This window comes from Chenopodium album, chromosome 9, assembly GCF_948465745.1.
Source record: "Chenopodium album chromosome 9, dcCheAlbu1.1, whole genome shotgun sequence".
Classification (NCBI taxonomy): Eukaryota; Viridiplantae; Streptophyta; class Magnoliopsida; order Caryophyllales; family Amaranthaceae; genus Chenopodium; species Chenopodium album.
In genome coordinates, this window is record NC_137842.1 from 57,031,245 (window position 1) to 57,042,030 (window position 10,786).

Here is a 10,786-nt window from a genome sequence, read left to right on the forward strand (position 1 = left end):
AACACGTGACTAACCAATTTTTTTTTATTTTTTACAAGACTAACAAAATTAATAGAGTAAATAAAGGGTAAGAATTACAGAGTACATGAACTAACACATGGCTAACAAAACTTAATACAGAGTAAATAAAGAGTAAGAATTACAGAGTACATAAACTAACACATGGCTAAAAAATACTAATGGGATGTAAACAAAGAGTAAGAATTACATAGTACAATATATAATAGACATTAATCACATTATAAATAGTTAGAGAAGAGACGATTTATTCAAGGATTTAGAACGCTATGAGAAAAAAAAATGTTCATATCAACTGCTTTAATAACTAGATTATTAGTCACCTTTCAAAAAAATCATTAAAAAAAACCTAGATTATTAGTCTTATTACATCTTGTTCATTAATCGTATCTAGTAGACTAATATATATAATTCTAAATAAGGAGTATACAAAATAATTGTATTATGTAAACTATTCCCACAACTAGAAATTTTGTTGCGGGCTGATATGGGGCAACGGATAACATTATTTAGCGAATCAACACAAAAGCAAAGCTCCACCAGATACTTGGTGGTGAAGGTTGTCGTGCATATCATCTATGGAGTAATTTGAAAATTTTTGTCATAGGGAACACTATTGGTTATTCCTATCATATACCAATGTAAAATATTTGCCATAGTGGGAGGACTAATACCTATAACCAAAGGACATATAATTAGAACATAAAAACTTTCAAAAATCTAAGTAAATATCAAATATGTAGTTTGTAAAATTCACTATCTTCCATTTTGATAGAAGTGCAGGTGCATGGTTTATTGTCAATTCTATGTTAGTTGTTTTGAAAATAAGTTACGAGTGGTAAACTTGAACAAGACCCATGTCACTTACTCATGTTTCCAAAAATTGATGTTACTTTGTTGAAAGCGTGACCAATATATGGCCATGTCATTTGCAAGAAACTATTTTGCATGAAGTATAAGTTATAAAATTGTAACAATTTGTACTATTTAGAAGAAATAATCCGAGTATAAATAATAATTAAAATTGTAACAATTTGTATATAAATACTACGAGTATCATACTACCTGTAATGCACTTGCATTGTAAGATTATGAGGTGCATCTTAACTTAGAGTGACCAGTGCTATCTACATTTCATCCATCATGCAAAGATAATCCTAGCTTGTTCGGTTAGTTGTTGAGACTTTATTGCATGTTGTGACTCTGCATAGCCCCTTGGGTCGGGGCATTGCATAGTAGCGCTAAGATAGCAAAGTCTGATGATGGGGGAAGAGGATTATAATAAGAAGGGGAGGTGGAAGATTAGAAAGAAATGGGGGTGGAGAAGCAGAAGTAGGAAGTATCATAATGAAGAGAATAAAAATAATGTAGATTTTTTTTTCTTTTTTCTTTTTGTGTTTATGGTGCTACTATGATACAAAACAGGCATTGCTTTATATTTAGTTTTAGTTTGTAATATAAATCTAAAGAATCTTGAGTATATCGACCGCTTAGCTTTTTTTAGAGCAAGCACAATCTTTGCTTGATTCAAAAACAATTCATTAGTTGTTGAATCTTCCGATTTTCCGGATTTTATAGTTCAAGAAGAGAATGCATACTCTTGTTAACACTTAACAATAATACTACTACACACCTTTTCCTTCCATAAGACCCTAACTTTTAACATTTATGTTTTCACCTAAACATATTTTAGTTCTCTCGGCCTTAATCACATTCTAGGGTTTTGAGCGCATCTTAACTTAAAGTGACCGATGCTATTCACAAGTCATCCCCCATGCAAAGAGAATCCTTGTCCGGTTATTGGCATCTTGTTGCATATTGTGGTTCTGCATAGCCCCTTGGCTCATTGTACCGCCAAGATATCGAAGTCTTATGATGGGATGGAGGAGGATTATAAGAAGGGGAGAATTTTATAAGGAGATGGAAAGCAGAACTGCAAAAGTAGTATATATCGTAATGAAGAGAATTAAAAAAATGTAGAAACCATTATTAACGGTATGTGCAAAGTAATACAATTTTGTCAAATAATCCTAACTATTAACGGTATGTGCAAAGTAATACAATTTTGTCAACTATTTGCTATCTATAGAACCACCTTTTGAATTATATGTGCTAAATGGTACGCCGGCCACCGAAGTATCTTGAGGAATATTTAGTCCATATTCACTATTATATTGTTTTTATAATATATTTTATATCAAATGATATATTTTATATTATTTATATAATATATATTTTATTTTAACTTATTATATTTAATATTTTATATTAAATATTACTCTTTTTAAAAAAAATATCCGTTTTTGATGCTAGCTGTGGGGTTCGAACCCACGCGCACTTATGTGCAGCAGATCTTAAGTCTGCCCCCTTAACCACTCGGGCAAACTAGCTGATATGTTTACTTTTTCACAATCAAACATCATAAACAAAAAAAACCGAATCATAGAACTATCCAGAAACCATACAACTTATTAAATCCAATTTCATGTTCTTCAATCTTCTACACAAACAGTGACAAAAAAACCAAGCAGAACGACAACAAACCCTAGATCAATCTCAATTCTCAACTATGGCGAAAAACTTGGCCTCCATTTTTGGTACTGAGAAAGATAGAGTTAATTGTCCTTTCTACTTTAAGATCGGAGCATGCAGACATGGCGATCGATGTTCAAGGCTTCATACTAAGCCTAGTATTAGTCCTACGCTTTTGTTGTCTAATATGTATCAACGTCCTGATATGATTACTCCTGGTGTTGATGCTCAGGGTAATCCTATTGATCCTCGCAAAATTCAGGAACATTTTGAGGTAATTTTTTAGTTTGATTTTTTTTTTTATTGATTGTTTTTGGTTTGTGTAAATCTTAAATTACGTGTTAATTTTGGATTTAAAGTTTGCAGCATGATTGATTTTAAAATGATTTCAAAATTTTCGCAGTTGATTATTTGATTATTTTCGGTTTGCATCAATCTAAATTTGTGAATTGTGAAAGTTTTGAATTTGATTTATTGATTTGTTTTGCTACTTCGCTTCGTGTTAATCTAAAATCATGCGTTTATTAAAGTTTTGCAGCTGATAATTGATTGTTTTTGGCTGTGTTTATTAAAAATTATAAGTTAAAAGTTTTACAGTTGATTGATTGATTGTTTATTGTTTGTGTTAATCTTAAGTTACAAAATTTCCTCAAATTTTTGTGGTTGTTTTATAATTTGTTCCTGGTTTTGGATAATCTAAAATCTAAAACTATGCTGTTCTTACTATTTATTATTGATTGATTAATCGGTTCTGTTTCGTGTTAGAAAATAAATAAGATAGTGAAAGCAGTCTAATTTTGCTTGCGGATTAGTTAATTGATTGTATTAATGTGTAATGTTGGGTTTTCTTTTGGGAAATTATGATAAATTAAAGTTATGGTGAGCTGATTTCTTAGCGATAACCTGTTGTGTTGTGTGCTTGATTGCTTGTATAAGAGGATTGTGGAGGCTTTAATATTGTAATTTAAGAAACTTACTTGGCGTTGGTAACAAGAAAGATCGTTGTTTTTCGGGGATTGAGAGAAATTGTGATTGGGTGCTTGTTCAGTTGATGTAGTTACATTGCTGCTAAGAATATTGGAATTTTGTACCAAGAGGATGACCATAGGGGAAAAGGAAATGTATTATTTTTTCGAGGACATAATGTTAGTTGAATGCTTGTGTGTTATGGACCTTATTGTTTACTTGCAACTTTTTTAGGTAGTCAATAACTCAGTATCTTGATAGTATAGATACTTTAATGGATATTCTAAATTGAATTATTCAAGAATCATATTGTTTTATGGTGTCCAAGTTTAATGTGATAGATACTTTGAACTGGAATTTAGCACTTGTAATTCTTCTACAAGCAAATAATTAAGTCGGATAACATTTTGTCTCTTGGCCCTGATTATTTTTATTTTGGTATGAACTCTTAGGATTTTTACGAAGATCTATTTGAGGAATTAAACAAATATGGAGAAATTGAGTCTCTAAATATCTGTGACAATCTGGCTGACCATATGGTAAGTATGTTTATCACATTTACATTTCGTCTAGCCATAATTTTGAAATGTGCAGCCAAAATCTTAGTTGTGCTGTTTCATCCAACCTTTGTCAGGTGGGCAATGTTTATGTTCAGTACAGGGAAGAAGAAGAAGCTGCTAATGCACATCGTAATTTAACTGGGAGATTCTATGCTGGTATTATACTATTTTTACTTTTAAGCCTTGTTAGAATCTTGCTTTGGAAGCCTTTTCTGGGTTTTATATAGATAATGAATCATATATTATATTAATGCAGTTGATATGTGCTATGTAGGTCGTCCTATTATCGTAGACTTCTCTCCAGTCACAGATTTTCGCGAAGCAACTTGCAGGCAATATGAAGAAAATAATTGCAATCGAGGTGGATATTGTAACTTTATGCATCTGAAGAGGATCAGCAGGTAAGTTCAATGGTGTCTTGTTGATATTCTTTCAGCTGTATGTATTGCTGGAGCCTGTGTTAATTTTTGAATGTGTATGGTCAGGGAGTTGAGGCGTCAATTGTTTGGGAGGTATAGAAGAAGACATAGCAGAAGCAGAAGCCGTAGTAGAAGTCCATACAGACGCAGAAGCTATGACTATGATGACCGACACCATGGGCGTAGTCATAGCAGCAAAAGACATGATGATAGGGATAGCTATTATGAAAGTAGAAGCAGGAGGCATAGAAGCACTAGCCCTGATCACAGGCGGGGAAGAAGCAGAAGTCCTGCTAGTAAGAGGGACAGAAGAAGCCCTAGCAGGGAAGGTAGTGAAGAAAGGCGAGCAAAAATTGAGCAATGGAATAGGGAAAAGGAAGAGGCTGCTAAGATGCAGACTGATGCTGGCAACAGTAATGATGTCTATTACAATGAAGGTGCATGCAATGGTGAAGAAAACTATGGATTCCAGCAGCCAGTACAACAAACTCATCAGGAGGGATATTGATTAACTTGGACATGGTTCGTTTCTCACTATATATTTATTCATGGTGTGGCTAGTTAAAGATTACTCACAATGGCTTAGTCCAAAAGTTTAATTAAATTTTTCTTACAGCCCATTTTCCAATGTGCAGGTGTGCAGGTTCACACTTAGGTCACATATGGAATGTGATGTGTTTCTCCTTTTTATTAACAAACTTCTTTCATATTGCATGATGCATGTTGTGTTCAAAATGTTTTCTTCTCTAAATTTCCTTTTTCAATCTTTAATTCATCATATTATTATTCTGACGGAGCTGTTAATTTTGTCTAGTGTTGCATGCATATTAATTGTTTGTTCTGTGACTTCTTTTAAAGGCAAAATTATATAGACAGAACTCTGATTCAGATTTGTCTTCCTAATTTCATGTTTAGTATCATACCATTCTCTTCTCTATCAAAAGATTTTTTTGCAAAAATTCCATTGTGTCCATTTTTAACTTTTTATCTTGCCCTCTAATCAAACTTATCTTAAAATTTTATGTTTGCATCTTTCTTTGCGTATGTTTTTTCTGTGGTAGAATGTGCAGGCTTAACCTTGCTGTCCAATATCTCCTAATAGTCATCTTTCATTGTAACTTGTACATTGGTTAAATCTTTGTTTGACATCCTGTTGTGTCATTAAGTTACAAAATATTTTAGATGAAAAATCTCGTCATTGTTACTTAATGCTCTATAATGCTTTTTTGCTGCATAATTTTTTTGTCTTATAATGGTCCATGGTCATAATTCTGTTTAGTCTGGTTTTTAAAAAGAAAAACCCTTATTTGATACAGTCAGGAATAAGCCACAGCACTTCCAGAGTAGTGACAGCAAAGTTTCTCACATGGTTTTTTTTTTAGGTTTTATCCTCCTCAATAATATATCCTCGGTCAAGATCTTACGTTTAAATGAGTTTTGCAGGTGCAGTTTTTCCTGCTTCAGGAACAAGCATCTTTTTAACCAGAGCTTATGGTGGAATTTTTGTGTACAGGTGATCTATTTTTGGAAATATTGGAGGGTTGCGTTTGCAGGTTGTAGGTTGCAGGTTGCTGGTTCTTGGAAAGAGGTGTATCGGGTTTAAAGGGTTTTGAAAGAATTATGTAATTCTGTTTCTTTTTCATTTGATCTTAAGCTTTAGTTGGATATTAAACTTTGTAGCGTTTTGTATTTGAGATCAATGGTTTAGCAGGAAGTTTAGGACTGCCAATCTTACTAATTTAATTCTGTAGGATACTAGTATTGGATGCTTGCTTGTACTGGACAAACATAATGTCAATTGAGCCAATCGTGTTTATTTAGTAAACAATTTTCTTATTGCTTCTTGTCAATAGGAATGCCATCTTACTGGAGTTGTTATTGTTTGATGAAATTTTTCTATGTCATTTAAGTTTGTTTGGCTAATAACAGTAGTGATTGTGATATTACTGGAAGTTAAATCTAGGACTTGTTAAGTTTTCTTGACTTCAGATTTTATGTATTATTTATGTATCTGAGTTCAATGTTCAACTGGGGTTTAAGCTAATATTACGAAATTGCTTTTAGGCAGCAAGTGATTAACGAATTCCAAGCTAGGCCCTTGTAGTCTTGTAGATATTAGGATATATATCAACACTAGTTAAAAACGCCCCAAAACAGATGTGTTTGCTTTTTTTTTTTTTTATACCACGACTCGCATATGGGTTAACATTTTTTGGCAATGTTAGAGGGTTCTGTTTGCATATTGTATGTTATCCTTTGAAGGAGTTTCGATCACCAGTTTAAAGCCTTCGAATGGAATTACTGAAGCTTGTTTCTTGTTGTTTCATCTGAAGAGAAGAGGGGTTGTGAACCTTTTTCTTTTACGACTCGCATATGGGTTGACATTTTACTGTTTGCTTAATGTCTGAAAGTGGTTCTTGTTTGCCAAAATCATTCCTTTTTTTTTAATATGAAATCATGCTATATATCTGAACAATTTTTCAATCATACAGTTTAACCCCAGATTGCAATGCTGAATGGTAGAATATCAAAACACAGACAAGAACAAAACATCCCCAATTCAGAGGGGGGAGGTAATGAGCAACACCATAAGCAGACGGACATAATACTACAGTAAAAACAAGCACGACACAACACAAGTACTCATAAAATTTCGACTTAATCATTGATATAGCAAATATTTTGCAGGAATAACATAATATTGAAAGTTCTACTCTGATCTAGATAACATCCTCCGACAGATAGTCACATCATCCCTCCCACAAACAATTGAAGACCCAAAAAAACAAAAAAAGACATCAAAATTTGAGACTAAGCTCCTTCCCCTCTTCTTTTCACTAATCATTCATACAAAAACCCATTTAAATGATGAATTTCAACACTCTACTTGGCAGAATGCTTGGCCTTGTTGTGAGATTGCAGAGCGACGTCTGAGTTAAAGGTCCTGCAAAACATTGATACAACATGTCAGCTTCAAACCAGAGACATTTCAAGTTTACAAATTAGATGTAAACAAATCCAAGAATAGACTTACTTCTTGCAAGAATCGCACGATACTGAACCAGCGGACTTGGAAGCTGACTTGTCACCAGGAGTCTTGCCACCTTTCTTCGACGGGTGGGGGGTTGCTGTGTGAGCAGCACCCTTCTTTCCATCTGGCAGATGATCACATAGGAATTGTCAGTCAAAGCAAGATACAACATGCGCAACTGTATATAAAAGTAAGATATGCTGCAAACTGGACATTGAAAGCTAACCTGTTTTCTGGGGAGTGACTAGCTTAGCCTTCTTAGACTCGGGTGTCTTAGCATCAGCGTTAGGCCTTTTCTTGCCAGATGCAGCCTAAAACACAAAAAGATCAATAATGCTAACTTGATAGAACTATATTATATATTTATATTTATATAATTAGGAAAACAAATGCCCACCTTTGCAGGTGCCTTTGCTGGTGTGTCTTCCTCATCTGACTCATCATCATCATCATCATCCTCTTCATCATCATCGCTGTCGCTACCAAGTTCACTGCTGAAAGGTGTTGGCATGTCCTGCAATAGCAATTCTCCAAGTCAACATATATACCACAATCATAACAAACGAAAGATTAGCTTGTGTGCAACAGTTAACATATCTTAATACTATGTAAGACTATGAGTTGGTACCTCATCACTAGAGTCATCATCATCACTATCATCTTCATCGCTGTCTTCTTCAACAGGAGCGTTTTTGACAGGCTTTGCAGCGGCCTTTGGCTTAGGAGCTGCAGCAGCGGCTACTCCTGAGAAAGAATAACATCAGGCCATGCATCAAATGAACACAAAACTCGAATACTTTGTCCTAAAAAATATCTACCATTTTCTTGCTGCAAAATTGGAACCTCTTCATCTGATTCATCGTCGTCATCAGACATCATTTCATCATCAGTGGCACAAGAAGAAACAAAGTCAAGGAAGCCAGATAATACAAGTCAATATGTAAATAAATTCTTATAAGCAATTGAATAACATAAACCAAAAAACCTGAACAACACATTCAACAGGTCAGGTATGAGACTAACATTATTTGCACAACCCAAAGAAACTAATTCTGCACATCTAATATATGTTAAAATTTTAGAGCATCAATCACTTTCAATTGCAATGTTCAATATAAGACCAACGAAAAAAATTAAAGCTAAAAATAATTTAGCAAGGATATCTCATCGGCATCTCAGTCTGGTATCCCAAGAAGTGAACGCTTCCATTCTTGAAGTTGTGCGAGATCTCAAACTCAGAGTCAAACACCAAGTCGAAGGACAATTGAGGGGTGGACTGGCTTAGGATTCCAAGAACATGATCCTTTCCATCTACCTTGACACGAAGCACTACAGGCTCGTTATCCTTCTTCACGTCACTTAGTGTAGCCTGACAAAACAGAAACACCAAAGTAAGCGTACTATAAACTCCAGCATTCAATCAAAGCCAAGAATTCTAGGTACCAATTCAAGTACCTGAGATAGATGAATGACATTGCCAAATTCGAGTTCCACCTTGCTAGGCACCTTGGACTTAACCTCAACACCTATACAATTACAAATGCGCAAAATGACTTAGCACTAGAAGAGCTACTGTCGCCGCAATACACATGCCAAGGAAATGCCGTTCATACATTCATTATAACATTAAGCATAAAATGGCATACATTCTCATTTTCACAACAAAAACACTCCAAAACAAACAGAAATGACAGAACAGGTGAAAACTGAAGTTCTACATACCCCTAAAAATGGGGTAAAATTGACCTAATTACAACCGGTTTCGGCAATAAGAGCTATTCAATCTAATTGAGACTATGAACTACCTAAAACAATTAGCTAAATAGGTGACGGAAAAAACAACATTCCAGCAATCAAATTTTTCCTGATTTAATTATATTTTAGAATAATAATCTTACACCTTATATTTGTGTTCATTTCAAATGTTCGATTACTTGCGAAAAATACACCTTATGTTATGGTTCATTTCAAACTTTCAAAACTTCGACAAATTTATTTTACACACTTTACGCTACATTTCAGTACTAATTATCATGAAATTTCACGTTATATATCAACACCACCATAAAATCAAATGAAAATTCATATATCATCAACAAACAAACAGCGAATATATTCACGAATTTCAAAACTACAGAACACTGAATCAAAAACACCAAAACCTAAAATCAACGCACAAATAATCACAAACAACACAAATCCATTAATCAAAACAGCTAATATCATACAATCAAATAAAACTCCAGCAATAATAAACAAAAACCAAAAATGAAAACTCCGCGAAAAAATATCGAACACAAAATCAAAAAAAAAATTGACACGAAAACAACAAAAAAAATCCAGAAATTTAAGAAATCAAACAAAAAATTGAAGAGTTTGATTAAACATACCCCAAAATTGCATAGACATGGCGGAAGATCGAAGATGAAAAATAGGGGTTTAGGGTTTAAAGAGGAGAGAGAAATGAGCGTTTTGGAGGAATTTGAAAGAGGCGGAAGGGTTTAAGGGAATATATAGGTGAGTTGCTGTCCAGCTTTTCTGCTTCTTGTTTATTTATTTTTGTTTCCCATTTTACCCTCACTAGGGTTTTCTTTTTTAAAAACTTTTTTTTTTGTTGGAAATTAATAGTTTTAGTACTGGGCTGTGTTAGATTTAAAATTGGGGCCTAGGCAAAATTTGGTGGGCTGACTAAAGGAATGAGGCTATTTGGTGTCCATTACCATTTTTGGTTTATCAAAAAACAAACATTTTTGTTAGTTTGGTCATTACTCCCTCCGTGTTAAATTTGGCCGTGCTTTAACAAGTGATACACTTCCTTTGTTATGGTAAAAAAACTACATTTTAATACTTCGTATTATATCTCTCTTTTTTCGCGCTCCTCACCCAAACCTACTACTACTTTTTACTATATTATTCCTCTCACATTCATTATTTTTCAATAAACTATTAACCCTATTATCTTTCTTACACAATTTTTTAATACTCCAACTACCCCACTTACCTCTTATTAAAGATGGGCAACAGGTCATGTCGTGCCGCCGCGGGCCGTGTTGGCCAGCTTCGCGACGGGCCGTGCCGTGCCTAAATTTGGCACACCCCAGCCCATGGCACGGCCCACGTGCCTCGCGGGCCGTGCCCTGCCGAGCCGCGGGCCAAACCGTGCCATTTTTTTTAATAATAATAAATGTAAATAAAAAACGATATATGTATACTTTTTAGCACAACTTAATTTTATATAAATAATGTTTTTAATATATGTT

The 10,786-nt window shown here is 34.2% G+C and overlaps 2 protein-coding genes and 1 non-coding gene across 6 annotated transcripts; 1 reads left to right on the forward strand and 2 right to left on the reverse strand.

Annotated features, from left to right (window-relative positions):
- Positions 1-2,325: 2,325 nt before the first annotated feature.
- Positions 2,326-2,408, reverse strand: TRNAL-UAA (transfer RNA leucine (anticodon UAA)). The gene has a single exon. It is a non-coding gene; the product is annotated as a tRNA-Leu (tRNA).
- Positions 2,409-2,498: 90 nt separating this feature from the next.
- Positions 2,499-6,345, forward strand: LOC145558599 (splicing factor U2af small subunit B-like). Of its 4 annotated transcripts, none has more exons than XR_014092555.1 (6): positions 2,499-2,824; positions 3,969-4,055; positions 4,151-4,232; positions 4,351-4,477; positions 4,562-5,122; positions 5,156-6,345. XR_014092555.1 is itself a non-coding variant. In XM_081619888.1 (6 exons), exons 1-5 carry the CDS (start codon positions 2,588-2,590, stop codon positions 5,001-5,003), a joined length of 975 nt encoding a protein of 324 aa, XP_081476014.1. In that variant the 5' UTR covers positions 2,499-2,587; the 3' UTR covers positions 5,004-5,017; positions 5,131-6,345. The 4 variants fall into 4 exon arrangements, 3 of the variants coding, with proteins under 3 accessions (XP_081476014.1, XP_081476015.1, XP_081476013.1); XM_081619888.1 differs by having other exon boundaries at positions 4,562-5,017; positions 5,131-6,345; XM_081619889.1 differs by having other exon boundaries at positions 4,562-5,017; positions 5,939-6,345.
- Positions 6,346-7,135: 790 nt separating this feature from the next.
- Positions 7,136-10,053, reverse strand: LOC145558601 (histone deacetylase HDT1-like). Its single transcript, XM_081619890.1, has 9 exons — positions 9,917-10,053; positions 8,982-9,052; positions 8,690-8,895; positions 8,345-8,415; positions 8,155-8,270; positions 7,924-8,040; positions 7,753-7,837; positions 7,530-7,650; positions 7,136-7,439 (listed from the first exon to the last, which is right to left on the reverse strand). Exons 1-9 carry the CDS (start codon positions 9,933-9,935, stop codon positions 7,379-7,381), a joined length of 867 nt encoding a protein of 288 aa, XP_081476016.1. The 5' UTR covers positions 9,936-10,053; the 3' UTR covers positions 7,136-7,378.
- Between the last annotated feature and the right edge of the window lie 733 nt (positions 10,054-10,786).

What these genes read in the sequence shown, in the direction of transcription:
- LOC145558599 (XM_081619888.1), top strand. Translation starts at nt 2,588, where the DNA reads ATGGCGAAAAACTTGGCCTCCATTTTTGGTACTGAGAAAGATAGAGTT. An exon ending in AACTGGGAGATTCTATGCTG is followed by an intron (nt 4,233 to 4,350) that starts GTATTATACTAT and finishes TGTGCTATGTAG; the next exon opens with GTCGTCCTATTATCGTAGAC. An exon ending in CATCTGAAGAGGATCAGCAG is followed by an intron (nt 4,478 to 4,561) that starts GTAAGTTCAATG and finishes GTGTATGGTCAG; the next exon opens with GGAGTTGAGGCGTCAATTGT.
- LOC145558601 (XM_081619890.1), bottom strand. An exon ending in ATGATGACTCTAGTGATGAG is followed by an intron (nt 8,041 to 8,154) that starts GTACCAACTCAT and finishes TTGCTATTGCAG; the next exon opens with GACATGCCAACACCTTTCAG. An exon ending in TCGTGCGATTCTTGCAAGAA is followed by an intron (nt 7,440 to 7,529) that starts GTAAGTCTATTC and finishes AATGTTTTGCAG; the next exon opens with GACCTTTAACTCAGACGTCG.